Below are 23,260 nucleotides of genomic sequence, written 5' to 3'. Positions count from 1 at the left end.
ACTCAAAATTTTCTTTTCTTGGGTAGTAAGACCAACAATTAAAATTCAAAAGACAGAAAAAGAAATGGCCGGTTATCTTAAAAGTATAATAAATTAAGATGGGCCCCGAAACATAAGGTCAGTTTGAGTAATTGATACTGTTTGTATGAAACATTATAAAGAAGGATAGATTTGGTAATATGATAACCTCTCTTTGGCCCGCACTAGATGATGATGGTAGTGAACCTAAGAAAGAAAGCTGTGATTGTCACATGCTACCTATATCATATATGCGTGCTTTATGTGGTCCACTTTGACAGTCGTTAACAAGAAGGAACTATGAAGCCAAGTATTCGGCAGGAAGACAGAAGGTAGCTGTCGTTCACTGTTTGTGGCTTAGTGCCGTGCAACTGTGCGAGTGGCACACCGCACGCATATGCCCAGTGAGGTGTCTTATTTCGGGATAACCTTGGCATGGTAGACCCGATTTGACCAGGTTTTTACCTTGGTCTGAAACCTTGAAAATGACCACGGGTGCTGTGATCATTTCACATAAAGTTGTCAACATCTTATAAATACATGTTACTACGTATTATAAACATGAAGAGGCATGCTGCCTATATGACATAGGAACTTCTACACCAACTCTACGAGACCACGAGAGGGAATACCTGAAGATTCATAAACAAAGGGAAAGCGACTCATATGTCAAAAAAGAGAGAGAGTATGAGAGAACGCACGATACCAACTAGGGGTGAAACATGATCGGGTATTTTAAAATCCTAAGCTTTCTAGCCCAACTGTGAGTCCTCTTAGCTCAGCATAAGCCCAACGGGCCCTAAGCCCAACCCTGATTGAACCTAATTGAGTCGGGTTGGCCCTATTTAACCCTGATTTTTGTCAAGGGCAGGTTTACCCTAATTGACCATGATTCTATGCATTAAAACAAGAAACACATGTTTGACATCACATCTTGAACACATAAAATTTTTTATCACAATTCTACAAAGGTGACAATGTTATCTTAAAGTTTAACTAAAACTCTTAAGGAGAAAAGTTCCTTGCATGGGATGCAATGGTCACACCAAGACACATTGGGGGGAGGAAATAACCGCCCCACCCCCATGAATGGCAAAATTTCCACCTCAATGTGCCAGTGCACATGCTGTCATTGGCTGTCACTGGCTGTCACACACGTAGCCGATGACAAAAAGACTTCAAAGAGTAGTCTGCAAGAGACAAGTAGATAAACTAAAGAGGTCGAAAGTAAAGCTGCTAGACCTGAGTTTTGAAATTGACAATAAATAAGTTATATGGGAAAGGGTTTCGCATGCTGCCAATGTGGGGAGGACCTCCCCACACCAATAGCCATCCTGAAAAACAGATATTATTCACATGAGACCAACACATTCAAAACAGGTGAGAGAAAATAACGAGCAAAAAAAAACCGTGTAAAAAAAAATTTGCACTCTGATATCGTGAAGATGTTCCTACCAAAAAAAAAAGATATCATGAAGATGTTATTCCCATAAGTTAAAGTATTCACTAACTCATTGGCCTCACTTCCATTTCCGAGAGAGAAAAAAAGTCGGGGACTATCGGAGTTTAGTTCCGTGATAAATGCAACCCAAGTTATATGTGATTCAGACCAGAGCCTATGGATTACTGAAGCCCTATTTGTTTAGCGGAATAGTTTGCAAGGGGTGGGAAAGTTGTGATAAAATGCTAATATGACATTGCAACAATCCCGCCCCAGACTGTCTATTTGCAGGGGTGAGAATGTTGAGATAATGAAAGAAACATAATCATTACCATTGTCTACTGACATGGCATTGCAAATTCCATAATTTTCCCATCCCTTGGTTTTACAAAGTCTTACAAAATACGTGGGATTTTACAACTTTCCCACAAAATGCTACGTTAATTTATCATCACTTTATTTTTCCACACACATGGGACCCATCCGTCAGAAATCCCATAACTCTCCCACCCCCATAAAATCATAAACCCCTCTAAACAAATGGGACCTGAAGGATGTTGGTTCAACCCAAGTGGAAGAAGCTTTCACTGCTGGAGGGAGAAGGGGGTTCAAGGAATGAGAAATGGGAAAAGATATGGGAGAGGGTGCTTGGATTGCCGTTGACAACAAGGCAATTTAAAGTTTAAACAGAGGCCGTATATGAAACTGCTCTACTGGCACTGAGGGTTGCCTGTCTTAATGAGAGCATCATGGGGAACAGGAGTTGTCAGAACTTACCCACAAAGTCTTGAGTATAAAGAAAAACTGTCACGTGGTAGAAAACGTCATCTCAGCAGGCTCATATATTCTTCTTTTTCTTTTGGGGTTGGAGATTCCTTGCATTGACAATTCCTCCAATGTATATATACTTACCCACATGCCACATCCTTACAGAGTGGGTCCCCACTATAACAGTGGATTGTTGTAAGGTTCCAGCCTTTCTAAGGATGAAGGATAGACGACCTCACAGCATTATCTTTCCACATATTTATATGGGAAGCAGTTAAGCAGTTTTCTGTATGGGAGTGTGGCCTACGCCAGCACTCCCATGTGTCTATCTCTCTCCTCCTTAAAATAAGGGGGCAGAGATGTCTTTTCACATAAGGAGGAGAGAGATAGACTCATGGGAGTGCTGGCGTAGGCCACACTCCCGGACAGAGAACTTTTTCCCTATTTATATATACCTGCAGAATGTACACACTCCTCAGCTGCATATATTCCATCGAATGTTTTAATGAGGAAAGTTTAACTGGAACCACCCAAGAAGGCTAACAGTATGATGATAAACTCTTGCAAATCGTAAGATGTCTTGGTAGCTAGGGGACCTACTACATCAACCATAAGAATAGCTAAGATAACAATAAGAACTATCACATAAATTTATTTAATAAAAAAAGGATAATGATAATAGTAAAGACTAGGAGTATTTTGCGAGGGAAGTATTTCCTTCCAGCCAAAATTAAAGAAGGAACAGTTTTCTTCTAATTACATACTTGTACAGTTAACAATGAATAATGGAACAACTACTTTCAATATCAGCAAAACATAAGACAATTCATACAGTTGTGGCACAAGCCTCTTTGAGACTTCTAAGGATAAGGATGCTGATATTAATGACCATCACAAACCTTTTGGCAGCTTGAACAATGGCATTGGGGTGCTCCTGTAATCTCCAATTATAGTCCAAAAGCAAGAATGTTAACTTCGATACATACCTTTAATCGAATGAGCGAATAACATTATCAAACTTCAAATGGATAGAAATGGATAACTATGCAGCTTTCAAAATTTCCAGTTTATGTTGGTTGAATTCTTCCGAGTATAGTATGCCATGAGGTGAAGCAAGCCGTTGCAGAGCAAGGCAGAATCGAGCCTGAAGAAGCAAGTATTTCAATTAGTGATATCCAGAGAGAATGCATTCAGTCTTTAAGATGCTGGGCTGAGAATTTTTACCCATTGAAATCCTGCAAGTCCCCACCAGCAGCCTGGCAGACCACACCCTCTACTGTTCACAAGCTGACACAGCCAAAATAAACATTATTATTACAAGATCAGCGATTCAAAACAAACTTGCTAAAGGGGGAATATGGATATGTCTATATTCGATCTGGTAAATATTGGAGCCAAATAGTTAACATATATACCCTTCTAAAGCTATAATTTTAAACTTATAAATAGGATTCAAGGTGTATGAAACATGATTAATACGTAGAAATTACAGAATTATATATGTAGAGAGCATATAATTTAGAAGGATTACATTTATGTGTTTAATTTTAAGCACAAAATGGTACCATAAATTGAGATGACAGAGGGAATCTGTCTTTTTCTGCCCTTCTATATTTTACAGGATATTAAATATCCAATGAGATATTCAAATATATAATGTAGGCGAATATAGATCCATCTATATCTGCTTCATATTCAAACAGTTTACAGCCCTATTTGTATAATCCCACAAGTGATAAATCCAAAGAAGAAATTCCAGGGAGGTGAACCAAGACTTTTGAAGTTCACCATCAAATTTTATGTTTGATGCTTATTTTGCCCCAGGTTGGAGCATCAGAAAGAGAAAAAGCAATAAATTTTCAAACAGTTTTCTTTGTTTTTTTTTAATATTGATAAAAAAAATTTGAATATAAAAATGAGTCATTAGGATTACAGCCGCAACTTTCAACTGAGTTCAACCAGAACGAATGGACCCAACCCAATTTGTTCAATCTTGGTTTGATTTTCACAAGTTGATTTGGCTCTAAGATTTAAGCCTCACGAAATCAAAATCCAACCTAAACCCCCCCCCCCCCACTCCTTTTCCAGACGAATTGATTTTGTATACATTGCTAAGATAAAAGATGTACAACCATGCATGGAAGAGAGAGAGAGGAAAGGAGCACAGATTGTGCCAAATAAATTGCCCTTCACGGCCAAAAAAAAAAAGGAAAAGAAAAGAAAGAAAAAATCAATCCCAGGTCTTCACTACAATAAGCCCAAGACTTGGCCAGCTGAGCTTGCTGACATCTTCAAACCTAACTAGTCTATCTTTATACCTGGTTGGCTAGACCTAAACCACAAGCACAAAGCCACAAATACACTATATTAAATTGGATTGGTGGTCAAAGCTTGTTTTGATTAGAGTTCACAGGTACATTCATATACATTTTTATAGTCTTATCTACCACAGGCCAAAATGAACTAAACCTGATCCATGTTGGAGACATAAATAGAGTAGGCACTAGGCAGTGAAACAGGATTCGTCTTGGCATAAGACTGTTTGATGAGGACATCACTCAGGGATTTAGTACATATCAGAGGAGACACAGACGTACACAGACACACATCACTTTATTGTGGCTAGATGTCCCTTATTAACTTATGTGGATGCATATTTCTGTTTACTTATGTGTAATTTGTTTTAATTTATTGCATTTTATTTTATTTGGTGTCAAAAGTCAAAACTGTTATGTGATAATGTTGTAATGCTAAGTGGGGTAGTTATTAGGAAGTTATTGCTGGAAAAGTAGTTATTAGGGAGTAATTATTACTGGAAAGTAGTTATTAGGGAATTATTTCTCTATTTTTTTGGGGTTGGCGGGGGGGGGGATTGTTTAAAATATTGTATTTTGGATTGAAGACAATGAACAGTTGTTGGAATTTGTGAGCTTTTCTCCCATTCTCTGGCTCTCTGCAGAATGGGTGGCTCCATTCAAACCTTGGAGTGAATCCAAGTTGGTGTGAAGCCAAGCCCCCTCCTTTCTCTTCCCTAACTATTCTCTCTTAGGCAACTACTCTCTCCCTCTCCCCTATTCTTTTTCTACCAGTCTAGCTTAAATTATAGCCTCTAACACAACATTCTTGGATTTTGGTGGTGACTTGGCACTTGATCACAACACTCCAACTCGCGGAACAGCAAAGAAAGGTACTGACTTATCATGTATTCTTTATTAAATTTCCATAAATCCTAGAATGAAAATTTTGCACTTGTATTTTGGAAATTTTCATCAAGGTGAGAGGCGAGCAGCAGTGGAAGGCGAGCGACGGTGAGAGGTGGGCGACGGTGAGAGGCAAGCGGCGGTGGTGCTAGGTGAGCGGCAGCGGTGATGTTTGAGAGAGGGGAGAGATGAGTGGTGACGGCAGCGATGCTAGGTTATTTCGACTCTACTGTGGCATTAGAGTTTGGATCTCAAGGTGGATCCTCGCTCTGATACCATGACGATTTTTGGGGAAAGGTGACTTGTGTCTATGATACACCAGCCCACCTTTATTTATAATAAATAATATGAGGTACAAGTACAATATAACAATAGTGCCCCAAGGGCAACACTAGAGAAACCCTAAGGGCAATTTATTTATAATAAATGAGATACGAGGTACAAGTACAATAGCTTATACCCATATTACAACAGAGGGTATTTGCTTATTTATGAATAATATCTTAAGTAAATGTAAAAACATATACCACTAAGGTGACAACCACCTAGACGCCTAGGCAACGCCTCAACAACTATGCACCAGAGCCAAGGACAGTGATGAAGAATCAGAACATGTTGAAAACATAGTTGTCACGGCATCTAGGCGATCAAAGGCGTTGGAGGGGGTTTAAAAGCAAGGTGACCAAGGCGCTTGGATGCCTACGCGACGCCTTGACAACTATGGTTGAAGATGAGTATGTACACATGCCTGAAGAAGGGGCTAGTGATGAAGATGCCCAAGAACCTGGAGGAGTGACACCCCAACTGAATATTGTGAGGTGTATGTTCATAAAACTAAAGTTTGAGGATGACTGGCGAAGAACCAATATCTTCTATACTTACATTAAGTGTAGATAAAAGAACTGTAGGGTCATTATAGATAGCGGCAGCTGTATGAATGTGATTTCTCAGACCACCATTTCAATATTGGGCCTCAAGCCGGAGCCTCATCCACATCCATACAAAGTTGCTTGGGTAAATCAGACCACCATTCCAGTTAGTCAGCGTTGTATAATTCCATTACAATTTGCATAGTATAGGGACATCGTTTGGTGTCACATACTACCCATGGATGTGGCACACATCCTATGGGGATGGTCTTTGTTAGTTGACCTTGATGTGACACATTTTGGTATATCAAACACATATGTTTGTCTACAGATGGAAGAAAATCAAACTCAATCCTTCCCAACCTCGAGAGTTGAAAGTGAGTGGTGAGACGGTGAATTCTTCAAAAATTAATTAACAGAAGCAACTGCACATCCTTAATAGACAATTGTTCATAACAGAATGCAAAACAATTGAAGTGGTTTATTTCGTGGTTTCAAAATAAGTGAAAGAACACTCCCTAGATGTTCCATTAGAAATCCCAAGAGAGGTTGCTCTTATACGCCTCTGTGTTTTTTGGATCTGTTTAGAGACTAGTTCATGTTCTAAATTAAGAACTAGGTCTCTCTTTGCGTTTGTGTAAGTGTTTTATGGAGTTTGGTGGAGTGAAGATCGCATTGGAAGCTGAAGATTAAAATCGGCAGCCCTTTACAGGGCTTTTTGAGATCAGTTTTTCAGGGTAGAAAATTTGATTTTTTACAGGGACTTGAGATCGATTTTTTTTTTGGGGACTCTTTTTGCTTGACTGAATTTTTTAGAAGTATGCTGGACCTTTTTCGGACATTATTTGGCAGCAGAAAATTTTTGTATGGATCATCTTCACTTGGCAAAATCGGTTTTTTGTCAGGGTTTTGAGGTTCAAACTTTCCAGATTTTTATCTCCTAATTTTTTTTTTTGCATCTTTACTCCATCGAGTTGATTGTGAATAATGGCTGATAATTCGAAGTTTGTAATGACCGAAGTTTTCTCTTCCTCCTTCAATCGTATTACTGAAAAGAAATTAGAGGGGGTCACCAACTTTCAACAATGGAAGAAAATTGTTAAGTTAGTTTTGACCGGACGTGATCAACAACATCACCTATTTAAGAATAAACCTGATGATGACCCATTATGGGATACTATTGATGCTAGAAGCTTGGGGCAGATGCTAAACTCTATGGAAAATCAGATTGTCGATTTAGTGACTCACATTGATACTGTCAAGGAGTTGTGGGATTATCTTAATGATTTGTACTCTAGACAAAACAACCTTTCTCGTATTTATGACTTGTCTCAGGAGTTGTACAGGGTTGATCGAAAGGGTTGTCCTTTGACCCAATACTTTGCTGATATTAAGAGGATGTATGAGGAGCTTAATTCCCTACTTCCTATTACTACTAATGTGGAACTAATGCAAAGCCAGCGGGAGCAGCTTGCTGTTATGGGATTTTTGGGAGGATTTGGGAAAGAGTTTGATTCAATCTGTTCCCAAATTCTTGGTGGCGACAAGGTAGCCACATTGTCTGAAGCACTTTCCAAGGTTCTATGTGTTTCTCGTGAGAATATTACTGCTGTTGATACATCGGCTTTGGCCTCTTTTCCACCCAACCGTGGGCCCAATAGTGGGGCTGGTAATGATGGTAATAGTGGTGGTGGTCGTGGATGTGGGGCTGGTTCTGGTAAACCACCTACTTTGGGTACTCAGGATGCTTCTGATAGTTCAAGTTTGGTGAAGACTTGTCACCATTGTGGTCGCCCATGACATATCCAACGCTTTTATTAGAAACTTCATGGCAAACCATCTCAGCAACAGTTTGCCAATTCTGCTATTACTATTGAGTCTGTTGTTTCTACATCTCCACAGCCTAAGGGTAAGACCGTGAAGATGTCTGATGAGGAGTATACTAGATTTACCCAATTCCAGATTTCTCAGTCAGCCCAGCCTTCAACCACCACTTTTGTTCAGATAGGTAACGCCACTACATGTCTTTCGACTGCTACTTCTCGTCCCTGGATCATTGATTCAGGGGCTTCGGATCATATGACTAGAGTCTCAGGTATATTTTCCTCCTTCCAAACATCATCATCTAGTGTTACTTTAGCTGATGGTTCCTTAGCTAAAGTGACTGGTTATGGCACTGTTTGTGTTACACCTTCTCTGTTTTTATCTTTCGTTTTGTATTTACCTGACTTTTCTTTTGATCTTTTATCTGTTAATCGGTTTACCAAAACCTATAACTGTCCTGTAACCTTTTTCTCGGACTCTTGTGTGTTTCAGGATCTTACTACGAAGAAGATGATTGGTAGAGGTCCTGAGTCGGGGGGGTTTTATATACTTGAGGACACTTCATCTGTGGCATGTTCCAGTATGGCGTCACCCCACCAGATTCATTGTCGTTTGGGTCATCCTTTGTTGGAGAGTTTGAAGCTGCTCGATCCTTGTTTTCGGTCACTTTCTAGTTTAAATTGTGAGTCCTATCAGTTTGGGAAGCTTCACCGTGTGAGTTACCCAACTAGAGTCAATAAACGGTTTGACCAACCTTTTTCTTTAGTTCATTCAGATGTATGGGGTCCTTGTCCTGCCGTGTCCAAATTGGGCTTTCGTTATTTTGTTACCTTTGTTGATGACTATTCCAGGGTCACCTGGCTTTATTTAATGAAAAGTCATTCAGAATTATTTGCCATCTTTTATGCCTTTGAGAATGAAGTAAATAATCAATTTCACACTCCTCTGCGTATTCTTCGTAGTAATAATGCTGAGGAGTATTTTTCTGCCTCTTTTGCTGATTTTATGGTGCAACATGGTATTATTCATCAGTCTTCTTGTGCTGACACCCCCAACAAAATGGTGTAGCCGAGAGGAAGAATAGACATTTAATGGAAGTCACTCGATCTCTTTTATTTGAGATGAAAGTGGCTAAACCTTTTTGGGCAGATGTTGTTTTGACTGCATGTTACCTCATTAACTGCATGTCATCTTCTGTTTTACATGGTGCTATTCCTTTATCTTTGTTATTTCCTTCTATGCCATTGTTTGTTTTATCACCACGGGTGTTTGGCAGTGTTTGCTTTATTCGTGAACATCATCCTGATGTTTCAAAGTTGGATCCCAAAGCTCTTAAGTGTATGTTTGTTGGTTATTACCACACTCAAAAGGGTTATCGCTGTTTTTCTTTTGAGTTGCAAAAATACTTTGTCACCGCTGATGTTTCCTTCTTTGAATCCACCCCCTATGATGGTTCTTCTTTTACTGTCTGAATTAGATGATGATCTTCCCATTTCTGTTGTTCAGTCTATTGTTAACCATGTTCCGCAAGCTGCCTCATCACTGGCACCTCCTCCTATTGTTTTTCAACATCACCAATGGAAAGTATGGGCTCCCCCCGCTTCAGCTGCCTCTGCTCCATCTACTTCTTCACTAGTTGATCTTGTAACAGGTACTCCTTTGGAACCTCCTTCTGATCTTGATATTCCTATTGCTCATCGTAATGATGTTCGAAGTTGTACCCAACACCCCATTTCTAACTTTGTGTCCTATGCTGGTTTGTCTTCCATCTTCCATTCATGTTTGCATACTGTTGAGAATCATCCTATTCCTAAGCCTGTTGTAGAGGCATTATCTAATCCTGGTTGGAGGGCTGCTATGAATGAGGAATTGTTGGCGTTGGAAGAAAATCAGACTTGGGATCTTGTTCCCTTACCCTTGGGTAAATCTACCATTGGTTGTCGTTGGGTATATGTGGTGAAAGTGAACCCTGATGGGTCCTTGGCTCGTTTGAAGGCCTGAGTTGTGGCAAAGGGCCATGCCCAGGTATATGGTGTAAATTACTTGGATAAGAAGTAACAGAGGCTAGTTGGAAAATTAAATTATCTGAAAATGACTCGGCCTGATATTGCCTTTCTGGTGAGTGTAGTGAGGAAGTTTTTATCTGCTCCTCGGACATCTCATTGGGAGGTTGTTGTGCATATCTTACGTTACCTCAAAAAGGCTTTTGGGCGTGGTCTTCTCTATAGTGATCATTGACATGGGCTGATAGAGGGTTTTTCGGATGCTGATTGAGCAGGATCTCCGGTTGACAGGAGGTCGACTACAGGTTATTGTACATTTGTTGGAGGGAACCTGGTGTTCTGGACGAGCAAGAAACAAACAATTGTTGCTTGTTCCAGTGCAGAATCGGAGTATAAGGCTATGGCACATGTTACTTGTGAGCAGATGTGGGTGAAACAATTATTGGCTGAGCTTGGGTTCGTTGATGATTCTCCGATGCAACTGCGGTGTGACAATCAGGTTGTCATTCATATTGCTTAAAATCCAATGTTTCATGAAAGAACGAAACACATTGAAGTTGACTCTCATTTTGTTCGAGAGAAGCTGCAACAAGGGCTGGTTTCTCCTTGTTATGTTCGCACAGGAGAGCAACTTGCAGATGTGTTTACCAAGTCTTTAGGGAGTGCAAGAGTGAATTGTATTTGTAACAAGCTAGGCATGATTAACATCTATGCTCCAGCTTGAGGGGGAATGTTATCGAGAATAATGTAACACTCACGGTATTAGCGCCTGGAGCTAATACCAAGAGGAGAAAGGAGAGGGACGTTTGGTCCTTAGTTGTTTTGTTTAATTTTGTGGGTATTTTACTGATGTGTTTACCAAGTCTTTGGGGATTGCAAGAGTGGATTACATTTGTAACAAACTGGGCATGATTAACATCTATACTCCAGCTTGAGGGGGAGTGTTATCGAGAATAATGTAACACTCTCGGTATTAGCGCCTAGAGCTAATATCGAGAGGAGTAAGGAGAGGGCAGTTTGGTCCTTAGTTGTTTTGTTTAATTCTGTGGGTATTTTACTGATATACCCTTAGTTATTTTTATTTAATGAAGTTAAGAGAGAGAAGACTGAATAAGTTCTTCTCCCCTACAAGTTTCTCTCTCTCTCTCTCTCTCTCTCTCTCCCTGTTTTTCTCTTCTTCTGTTTTTCTCTTCTTTTCTTCATATTATTGACACGGCCGATATGGGTTATTGGACCAAAACCTCAGCGAGATGCCAAAATTTCGACCGAAACAATGTATGGTTCTAGTTTCGTGCATGGTTTCGACTTGGTGGTTGTCGAAACCGAGATAAATACCTAGATATCGTGAGATCTCGGCACAACCATGATCTTTCTCTCTAGCAGCCTCCCCAATCGACTTTCTTCTTCATCCTCATAGCTGGTTCTATTCTCTGATACTGTTACAGTCATAACCCCTTTAGTTCCCTTTCCACTATCCTGTCAGCAATAAACACAATATTTGAAGTTCTTTTTCATGTGTGTGTGTGTGTGAGAGAGAGAGAGAGAGAGAGAGAGAGATCAGCAATATACACAATATTTGAAGTTCTTTTTCATGTTACTTTAAGAATTTAGCATTTGGAGAGAGAATTTTATGTGAGTGATGAGAAACATCCTCATTCACATAGAAGGGGGAAAAGAAATTGGTTTATTAGTAACAAGCAGGCAATGGTTTAATGTTAAGCATGTATAACATACAGAAGTTCAATTGTGGTAGGCTTGAAGTAGGTACATGGTGAGTATCATCATTCCATAATCAAAAGGGACATAGATAAGCGCTGCTTGAATCATGAAATCACCATTCTCAATGATCAGGGAGGGGTAGTTAGCTTTTTGTAAACTTCCTAAGAGGAACCTCTTCTCAAGGATCAGAGAGGGATATGTTAGCTTTTGTAAACTTCTAAAGGATAGCACTTTGACCCTATGTTGACCAGAAAATAAATCAATTACATACCACTAACAGAAGGCCACCCAAAGTAAAACACCCACTCATTGATAAACTTAGAAACCTAAGATCCCGGCCAGCCTGCAAAAAAGTAAAAAAAAAAAATCATTATTGTAAAGAGAATAATATATTTTTTATATTCTCAATATAATGTGGATGTATTGTTAGAAAAATATAAGTTGGATATAAGCAATAGGGTACACAAACACACATACCAACAATGTCCCTTCAAGGCTACACATAGAAGGTGTCACCAATAATGCAACGAAGTAAGGAAGCAACACTTTGTGCATCTGGAAAAGAAATGAAATAAAGAATGAAATATATCCACAACTGAAGTTTATATTATTACACAGGTCCAACAACAAATTTGATCCATATTTTATTAAATATTTCTTAATGTTAAAATATTTTATTGAATCCATCTGTTCCTTCTGTAGCCCAGAATTTAACAAACTTCACTTTACTTTTAATATATGGATGAAATGGTCCAGAACGGGTAATATCAAGTGCACTCAACAGCAGCTAAAGATTTTGTTGATAAAAGGTTCATAACAACCGACATTTTAGGAAACAATTGTGCATAACATGATAAAAGGAATGAGCTATAAACTCAAATGGTTAATTGATAGCATTATTAGCATATTCTGAAACAATTGTGCATAATATGATAAAATGAATGAGCTATTAACACAAATGGTTAATTGATAGCATATTACAGGATGAACCTTGGCAGAGTATGGTGCATTCATAGGTAAAAATTTTGAAATGCTCAATTCTTCTCAAAAAACCCAAGAGCCAACCAACTGTGCCTGCAGAGAAGCAGACAGCAGCATACCCATATTGTTCCTTCCTATTTAATGAGATCATTTGCATAACAGAGTAACAAAAAGGAAATGAGAATGGTTATATCCAATATTCAGGACTACAAATGCCCAAAAATTGGAAACGAAGCTAACCTCTCCAATGACCTCATGATCAGCTGTGAAAAGGAAAGGGAACAACCAAGGGATAGATGCCCCAACAGTTCCTAATATAAATCCAGTTAAGGCTCCAATAATCACAAGTGACTTCAGTAACATCCTTGCCTGCATGATGCATAGTCCATTCAGTACATTTGGGACAAAGCAAAGCCTGTAATATAAGCAAACAAATTCTTAAATCTTATTCGGAAACTAAAAGGAAATATTGAGATAATTATATTGCCCTGAGTGAAACATGTTCACTATAATTTATTTATTTATTTTTTTTTTCTTTTGGGAAGGAAGATGGAAAAATGAAACTTTACTAATAAAAAAAAAAAGATAAGAAATTATACGCAATGCGCACACACACACATTCATTATGTCATGCAGGCAATTATCTAAATCCTTCTTAACAAGGTCAAGAAGGCTACAGAAAAATACATGGGTTATTAATAGATGATAATCACAAACCTTTTCCAAACTACGATTAACTCCATACATCAACTCAGGCATAAATGACTGTGCAGTTTGAGAAAGGGGCTCCCCCCATACAGTACACATGCAGTAAACCTGAACCATGACCTACAGTGGCATACTAGATTCATCAAGAACTAACTTAATTGCTCAATGGTTCCCAATATATCAGAAAAAGTATCAAAATATTTAGGCAGGTAGCAGTGCCAGCAAAATTCCTTTTTTTTTTTTTTGGGAGGTGGGGGATCAGGGGTGGGGAGGAACCTAACCTGATGGGCTGCAATAGTGTTTGTGCCCATAGAAGTAGCAAAATATGCAAGAAGAGAGTAAAAGGCCACCTGAACATCAGTTACGCATCAGCTATATAAAAATAACTACCAGTGGGGGGCGGGGGAACTAGTTAACCAAGTCCAATGTAAACCTTTGATATCATTGTTATGAACACTGGACCAGCTAACTCCAGTATTTGTACTAGTTCCTTGGGTGATGGGATGGATAAAGAGAAAGCATTATAGCCTTTCTTGTTCAGAGTTCCAATCATCATAAACGCTGCAATAACCTGGAACCAACATTTATAAGTCACAAGACAAGGACTAAACAAAAGGAAGCATGCGTGAATTTGAGCACAATTAGAATACACCAATATAGCATTAAGGGACTTGATTACCATAGAAAGCATAATAAATTAGAACTGCAATTAGCATACCTGTGAAACCATTGTTGCCCAAGCTGCACCAGCAATACCATATCCGAAGAAACAGCATAAGATGATATCACCAATGCCATTTACAGCACTAGCAACTGCCAAAGCCTTCAAAGGTCCCCAAGAATCTTTCATGCCTAGACTGGGTAATGTGAGAATCACAAGATGACATAAGTCAATAAGCATATGAAGTACTAGAAATTTCATTTAACTTAATAAGACATGGGACTCACTAATAAAAATATGTTCCTAGAGAATATCATAGTAGCAAGATGATGGCAATCATTTGAAAATTATCTTTCCCCCATTAAATAACATCGGTGTGCACTTGGACATTTACTAAAGAAGGGCCTGCTACTCCAGCTCATACAAGTGCATGAATAAAATGTTGAAAAAGAAAAATTTAAAGACAAACACAAATTTGGAAAAAAAAATGCTGAAGGCTGCATTGTGGGAAAATTATTGCTTGGGGTTTAAGTTAAAAACCCAAAAAAAACAACAAAGAAAAGAACTGAGACAGGTAGGAAATGTTCTAGCCACCAAGGGTAACCCTTAGTAAACTATAAAGAATGAAAAGTTTCTGGAGCTACACCATCTCCCAATTCCAAGGATCTGGCCATTTTGCTCCATCACAGGAGGATGTAAGGAGGTCTAACATCGGAAGTTAGAGGGAAGCCACCTTGACTTTATAATCATTACATTACATCCTTCCATCCTCTGCCATTTTGCATTCTGAGTGACTTTTTATCTCTCTGAAATGTTAAAGGGCCCTTTGAATATGGCTTTATTACTTGGAATCTTTTACTGGATCCCTCCCACTTGGCTGAAACATATCTCTCAATGGCTTCTCATTGAATCTTACCCTAGGGCTGGTGTGATTTGGAAACTTACTCCCTTTGCTGTCTGCTTGATTATTTGGAATGAGAGAAATTGAATGACATTCAAGAAAAAAAAAACAGAGAAACAACGTGAGGATCTATTTGGATGTTGGTCACTTATCGGCAGATTGGACATGTGCTTTGAAGTAGTTGGCAACCAAGAGATCAGACAGAATTGGTGAAACAATATGTTGAGTCCAGACCTTGCACATTTTTTTGGGTGACTTTTTGTAGAGATTGATGTATAATTAAGTTTTTGTTATCAATAATTTTTTTTTTCCTTTGTTGCCATAACAAAAGGGGGGGGGGGGAGTTTCAAACCTGATGTTGATCAAGATGTAAATTGAAATATCTCAATGAATTTGATCCATAATTCTTAACATATCATCAATATTCTTTTAATTTTTGTATGACTTAGGCCGGTGTTGATTGAAGCAACTGGAATATTTAAATGTGTTGATCCCTGTCAACCCCACCCCACCCCCCACCCCCCCAAAAAAAATGGTGATTTCAACTGCAATTTGTCAATTTAGAATTATGCAAATTATTATGCTAGAATCATTTACTTTTCTGTCTTTTCCCCTATTTGTTTGAAACCCATGTTTCATTGAATGACTTGACATCCTATAGTTCAGTGAAGCGGTTTTCACCTGTTCAAGTAAAAATGGAAAAGGATTAAGATGTGGACTTAGCGAACCAAACAAGATCAAATTAACTGCATAGAGCAAAGCACACCTTCATGTGGAAACTATGTTTTCTTGAATGAAATGCCGTGTGGGAATACTTGCAACATAGGATATATGACAAAAGTGAGTTATGAGCCTGTGACAAATAAAAAATTGACAAGTTTTGCTTTCAAAGCTGTCACCTATGACTAAAACAGAGAATAATGCAGCCAACTGCCCAATTGGGCCTAGCAAGGTATGGATAGGTTCTATGGAACTTGGGTCTCTTGTTTATGGAGTTGAAGTTGTAACAGGTCTAAATCATATTAAGCCTACAAAGAGGGTTGAGGTCTGTACAAAAGATAAGTAGTTAGTTAGGTGTCTTGCACAACAAGTTAGAAGAGTTTGAGTTGTGTTAGGATAGTCCTTGCAGCTGGCGGCAGTCTAGGATAGAGTCCTGTTTTGAGATTGAAATTAGAGTCTTGTAGAGAGTCCAAATATGAGTCAAGGTTGCAATTTTATATAAGCATGTAATCACCCCCATCAATTAGAGTTTTTTTTTTTTTTTTCCAAAAGTTATGTGCTGTGCATGCATGTGTCTGGTGAGCAGTCTCGTCGATTTCCTATTCTCCTTCTCAGATCTGGTTATCTTCTGCATCCAGATGATTCTTCTTTGATCTCTTCACCTTATTCTTCTAATCTTCTTCTTCTTCTTCCCTAGTTTCTTCAATATTCTTCCCCCTCTAATTTGATCTATATATCGATTTCATAAATTTGAGAATATACCCGCTGAGTCTAAGCCTGAACCTTTTACCATTGCTCTAAGCAATGGCCCCTAAACTCGGCCCCTCCCAGGACCCCACATAGGCAGGACCAGCACTGGGTGATGGCCCTTTTTTAATCTAAGTCCTGCATATCAAATCTGATTATCTAGATTCAGTTAGCATCATAATTGATCAGTTAATCAGATCTGATCTTCAATTTCTATTATATTATTTCAGTTCTTGATTATAATTTGATTTGTAAGCCAATAGAGTTCATCTATTTTAAATTGGAAAATTTTCAAGATTCTTTATAGTTTGATTCTCCTGTCCAAGAAGAGCACTCGACCAGACGATCTGATTATTTTGACCTTTATTTCATTAGTTATTAAAATTTTCACCTATTACATATAATCTAGTCCTATCGATAACTGTTGATCCTGGCCAAGTGCAGTCCCATCAATTAATTTGCTTCTAGAATTTCTTCTAGAACCCTCAACCATATCAGAGAACTTATTCATGTCAACCAAGCTTTGAGATGCAGCAAATCCAAGATGATCTAGATCAAGATCCACATTTGACTCCAGATCTAGGTCTAAGATCAAATATCCATACCTGCATTCAGATTCAAATCCAGGTCCACTCAATTCACAGCTATGTGTTGCATGCAACCAAATAGATTCTTAGTGAGCTCAATGGATTCCCAATGAGCTGGAATGGCTTTCCTAGTTCACATTAGATGGAATCACAATACATTATGTAGGGCGATTTCTGGTTCTCTCCTCTTTATATCTTCTAAATTTCTGTTGTTGTCCTCATTACTCCAGATTCATATTCCATAATTTTGGTGATGATCTTATCAAACAAGTCACAATATAGTTTACAATTCAAATCTTAGTTCTGTTAGTATGATATTCTATTCTCTGCAACACCACATACAATTTTGCAACCTATGTATTGTTTGGAATTCCATCAAATTCTTATGTTCTTGGTTCAACAGTAATCTTATCTTGATTTCTGATCAACCTTCATCAGTTATTTCTGATTTTGTCAGTTACTTATTCTCCTGACCCTCCTATGTTTATATATGAGCTTTGTCCAGAAACATAATCTAGCCTTATCAGATGTTCTAAGACAGTAGAGATTTACATAATAACATCTTTGGCAGACCTTTGGTTATTGGGCCAGATTGATTACTTAATTCAGGCTTCAGCCTATTGTAGCTATTTTCCAATCTGTTATACTCCATTTCTCGTCGAATTCTATTCTGAATTTTCCAGAAAACAACCTACCTCAATTTCTGTCTTTATTTTCAGCTGAACCACAACTTTGAGACGAATTTTTTCCTAGTTTTTATAAGTAAAAGAGTTCTGGATCTTAATTGGTCATGCTACCTGCCCTCTTATCATTCAAAAACCACGAAAAGGAAACACATTCATTTAAAATCTTCACCATACAAAATTATAAACACAGATGTAACTGAACTACACCTCATCCACAAAAGAACAAAAAGAAACAAATGTAGTACAAGGATGAACAAGAACAATAAAATGAACATCCTTTACATGGCCAATGAAAAGGAAAGCTAAACACCAAGCATGGACATAAAAACAGAATCATATGGTAGATATAAAAATACTCATTGGCTATGAAGATATAGAAACAATAATATACGAAAATCACAATGTGAATATGCGTAAAATATTCTACGATACAAAATTTCCATATCTATACCTGGCACTTTGAGCAACCCATCCGACAAGAATCGCTGGCCAGGCTAAGCCTCGAATCTATCAAGTGAATAAGAGCCCAATGATTAGGAAATGATTATTGAAATCAAGCATAGGTACATCCCATCCAAAAAAGGGTGATGTTTTAGGGTTCTCTCTCTTTGGCATGGAAGAAGAACTCGGTCCAAAACCTGCAGGTTTCGACCAAGTTGTCACGGTTTTGCAGCCTACCGAGACGAGATAAGGGTCGACTTTATATTCAATCAAATTTCGATAGGTTTTGCATGGTTTCGACACTGTTTTGGCCATATTTCGGTAATTTTGCAAGTTCCGACCTAAACACCTATATAAATCCACCTATCCCCATCAAAATTATAGGACACCTGGATCGAAACCAAGATAGGAACTTAGTTATGCCAAATACCATTTAAGTAAATATTTGTTATTTCATTTACTTAAGAAATTATACATAACTAAGCAAATACCCCCCTATTTGAATCTGATTAAAATAGTTAAAAAAATAAAATTCTAAAAGGATACAAAGTCAACCCCCAGTTCAAGAACAAAAACTGGATTTTTGGTGATAGGTGAAATTTTCAACTTTCTAATGCTAGGGTTTTTCTTAGATCTAAAAATTCCTTAAATCTTTAATATGGTATAACACTGATAAAAATCAAAAGGGCGATAAAATATTCATTTATTTTGATATCTAAAAAAATATTTCATTTAGAATGATTTTGACAGCATTCGCACACACCAAATAAGGTTAGACCAGAACACAACTCCTTCAATATAAATCAGATTTAAGCAATCTTGGATTTGTTGGAAAACTTTGTTGACTGGGACATAACTCCATCAATATAAATCAGATTTAAGAAATCTTGAATTTATTGGAAAGCTTTCCAACAAAGCTTTCAAACAAATCCCAAATTGTTTAAATCTGATATATATTGAAAGAGTTATGTTTGGTCAAACCTTATTCGATACCATGTCCAAGAACAATATACACTATCAAACTTGGTCAAAACTACAAGTATTATTTAGAGTCTTCTCTGAGTGAAACTAATGCATTGATTGGGTTAAAAATGTAAAAAACAAGCAGCACAACAAGAATCAGGCAAAAAAAAAAAAACTTTTTTTGGGCCTCAAAACCAAGGTTTCAAGTTGGCCTGGTGAGCTGGGAAATCCCGATTTCTCGCTGGTTGAAACCAGTTTCGTCACCGAGTTCTTGATCATTGCTCTTTGGTATTAGCAAGTTGTTCAAAATAACAATTATCGCATATGCCAAAGAAAAACAGTAAATAATAACAGCAGCTGAATTCACAGAATTTACATGTAAAAAATGACAAAACCTATTTTTAAAAATCAAGTAACCTTACTATTTCAATAGATGACACCAAGTAACAATCCTACCCTTCATACTCCAATGCATTAGACTAAAAAATTTAGCAAGCCACGTGCTATGTATTTACAGGGTGCATATAAAAGATTACCAGTTCTCTTTTGTTTCATTCTTCATTATAGAAGACATTACAAGTAGCAGATATAAATGCCACATATTAGTTCCTTCTAGTTTAATGATTACATCTCTGAGTGTTTGTAAGACACACACACACACATAGAGCGCTAATTTAAACTAACTTAAAAAAAAAGGGCATACCCAGTGCACAAGGCTCCCGCCACTGCGGGGTCTGGGGAGGTTCATTATGTACGCAGCCTTACCCTTGCTTTCGCAGAGAGGCTGTTTCCAGACTCAAACCCATGACCACTTGGTCACAATGGAGCAACCTTTACCATTGTACCAAGGCCCGCCCTCTAAACTAAACTAGCTTCAGGCTTGTAAATATGCACAATTGTGAACAATGCAATTTGAAATTATCATTACTACTGGTCATTTATAAGGCAAATCATAACCAAATTTCAACAGAGAGACAATTTAGGTGAAGACCCAAATGAAGGAACATAAACTGATGGTCTATCTACCTCACCAATTGCCCACAGTTACCGTTGAACTTCAAGCCAGACAATTTGATCATAAATATAACCTAAATCTACGCATCGATCACAATTCACAAATAAATATATGATATAGCAATCCGTTTCTATCAACCTCATAAATTATGCTATGCAGTACCATACATGAGGGTCCTTAAGGTCATGCAGCCTTCCAATTATTAGAACCAAAAAAATAATGAAACCAATGAAGAAATTGAACATGGAAAAATCCAAGCTATTAACCTAATAAATTAAAAAGAAGCCCTGATTACTCCAAAACATGCTTGTACAGAATGCGAAAATCTCAATAAAATCAATGAGTTGACAGGAAAACAGACCTGAACATATGTGTTTGCAGCAGGTACTAAATGCATATTCTTTGGCCCAGTGAAAGCTAAAAAACGAACAGATACATAATAGTCAAGGATAGGAAACTTTTTGTAACTTTCCTCCTGATTTGCATTTTGACTGGGAAAAAAGAAGGTTGATATCACTGGAATTTCAGAATTAAAAATAAATTACGTTACAAAATATACATAAAAAAACTTACCAGTTAGTATCCTTGCGCCTAGAAATTTCGTGAAGAAAAGCATTCCCACACCACAAGCTAAAGCAACAAACAGCAAGATGGATATCTGATGTTGTACTTCATTTATATCCTGTACAGATCTTATATCCATAGTCAAGCAATAAGACATCACATATGCAAGAGATATAGAAATCCACTATAACAAATATCAGACCATCACAAGAATTTTTGTTTTCTAACTTTTATAAAAATTTAAATGGCTCATTCTCTATACTATCAATAGGATCAATTATAATAAGTCACACGCTCATACTCCGGAAATATAGAAACAATGGAATTCCGCAATTGAACTACTAGAATGGCCGCAATAAATTATCAAACAAAAAAAAGGAAAAGGAGCAGGGTAAATAAGCCTGATCAGGTACCAATACATGATCAAAAGAAAATAAATAAGACAATACCTTCTCATTCTAATAATTGTTAATACCTTCCAGCAGTCTCCTTGATTCAAAGGATAAACGTTTTGAACTACATGCTATACGTTGCACTTTATGATATGTATATAAGCATGCAGAGACTGTGATTGCCAGACACAAAGCAGGTTGTACGGAAACAAGGGAACAGTGTCTGTGCTGCTAATGAATTCAGCATCAAAAGATCAGGAAACTTATCTTACGGCAATGATAAGTTGGATGGACAAAATTATAAAGGAGATAAACTTCATGGTACTTTAGAACAAGATATAAGCCATTGTTACTTGTGTCTTGAATTTCTGTACCCGTTTCGAAGATTGCCTCGGTCTGACATTTTTTGGTGGTGACCCAAAGGAGAAATTTTGTGAGCTCTGTGATGGTTGCGACCCGACCCGATGGATCAACCCGGCTTGAAGGAGTATTACCTTGTTTTATTGTCTTGTAGTGTAAGCAAGAGAGATAAGTGGGATTTGGGCATTTTCATGCTAGGGTTTTCTGAGGAGAGTTCTTGCTGCGACCTTTGGTGTTCTTAAGAGATCTCCATTGTATTTTCTTCCATCACATAGTGAATCATCTTCAGCTTCGCCCATGAATGTAGCACATCTTAACTGATGTGTGAATCACCTTAAATCTTTATGTCATCTTTGCCTAAATTTGTTTTGTTTCTTCGTGTTTCTTGGTGTCTGTGTTAACAGCCATATGGCTGTGCCATCAATTCCAGGCTAGGATATGCTGCCAACCAGGCCGTCCGGCCTTCGTGAATCATCACTAACTTGCAACCTTTGAACAAAGGATTAGATTCCAGAAATTCAATCCCGAATGGATCTCTTAATCCAAACCACAACCTGTGTTGTACTGTTAGGCCATCAGAAATACTTCTTCTCATCTTTATGAAAATTTTTGTACCAACAACTACATTATTCACTTCTCTCATTGAGTCTTACTCACATAATCTAAGAGTAATTCTTAGTTCAAACTAGACATATGGGATGATCGAGCATGGTATGGCGTTAACAATAGTAAAACAATTGTCTGCAACAAAAATACACTAACCTCTTTAGCGAGGGACGTGGCTATCATATTGGAAGTGGATATGGACAGGAACATGAAGGCGTAACTCAGATAATCACAAACCACGGTGCCTGGTCCTGCCCATCCAAAAGCACAGTTTATGGGAAAAGAGATTAATTAAGTAATTTAACTGAAAAAAATAATAAAGAAATGTGAAACAAATGAGGAACCCATCCGCAATACACATAAGCGCTCTGCAAGATAAGGAGAGGGTAGCACTTGTACATGTGAGTGTACCTAAGGCAGCAAGCTCCACTGAGCTCCCTTGGCCAATAACTGCAGTATCAATGAGACTCATCAGGGGGCCACTTATCCAGAGCCCAGTTGCAGGGCCTGCAAACATGACGATCTCCTTCATCTGTGTCCAGATGCTCTTGTCCGCACCAAAATTCTCCGCTCCTACCAAAGGAACATCCTCGATGGTTTCTAGCTGGACGGAAGTAACTGAAACGAAGTCCTCGTCATTGTCAATCGCACGATTAGGCTTGTCGGCGATATCTTGTTCAGGAGGGCCAACACAAGCAGTTCTGAAGCGTCGACTATTACATGTTCCAAAGGAAACGATTACAGTGGAAGGCGAAAGAGAAGAACAAGAACAAGACGAGGAAGAAGGAGAAAACTGGTTAAAGAATGTTAGAGGCGAGATTGATCGTCTGTGACGAGGGATCCGCATAGCAGGAAAGTGGGAGGGGAGAGCTAGGGTTGTGGAGTCCATTATTAGCAGATGATTGATGTATGTCCGTCAGAGAGAAAGAGAGAGAGAGCAGTCGTTGAGTAGACACTATAAGCGAGAAAATGGCAGAAGATTCGAATTGGTTTGGCGATATGCAAAGAGCGAATGGTTCTGGTGATGGTCGGAAACGTGAGTTCAAAGTTCAAACCTCCGAACACATGGGAAACCACAGTCCAGTT

The 23,260-nt window shown here is 38.2% G+C and overlaps 1 protein-coding gene across 4 annotated transcripts; it reads right to left on the bottom strand.

Moving 5' to 3' along the window:
- Positions 1 to 2,948: 2,948 nt before the first annotated feature.
- On the bottom strand, positions 2,949 to 23,215 carry LOC122660830 (protein DETOXIFICATION 46, chloroplastic-like). 4 transcript variants are annotated; one of them, XM_043856073.1, is made up of 14 exons: positions 22,586 to 23,209; positions 22,331 to 22,425; positions 20,826 to 20,934; positions 20,614 to 20,669; positions 18,285 to 18,340; positions 14,250 to 14,388; positions 13,965 to 14,102; positions 13,813 to 13,881; positions 13,541 to 13,651; positions 13,064 to 13,192; positions 12,320 to 12,397; positions 12,114 to 12,185; positions 3,452 to 3,514; positions 2,949 to 3,371 (listed from the first exon to the last, which is right to left on the bottom strand). In XM_043856073.1, exons 1-14 carry the CDS (start codon positions 23,061 to 23,063, stop codon positions 3,270 to 3,272), a joined length of 1,695 nt encoding a protein of 564 aa, XP_043712008.1. In that variant the 5' UTR covers positions 23,064 to 23,209; the 3' UTR covers positions 2,949 to 3,269. The 4 variants fall into 4 exon arrangements, 3 of the variants coding, with proteins under 3 accessions (XP_043712008.1, XP_043712009.1, XP_043712010.1); XM_043856074.1 differs by lacking the exon at positions 12,320 to 12,397; XR_006332792.1 differs by lacking the exons at positions 2,949 to 3,371; positions 12,320 to 12,397 and having other exon boundaries at positions 13,064 to 13,238; positions 22,586 to 23,215.
- Positions 23,216 to 23,260: the final 45 nt, after the last annotated feature.

Source organism: Telopea speciosissima, chromosome 5 (genome assembly GCF_018873765.1).
Source record: "Telopea speciosissima isolate NSW1024214 ecotype Mountain lineage chromosome 5, Tspe_v1, whole genome shotgun sequence".
Lineage (NCBI taxonomy): Eukaryota > Viridiplantae > Streptophyta > Magnoliopsida > Proteales > Proteaceae > Telopea > Telopea speciosissima.
Note: the sequence above shows the minus strand (reverse complement) of the source record. Positions and strands in the feature narration are given on the sequence as shown.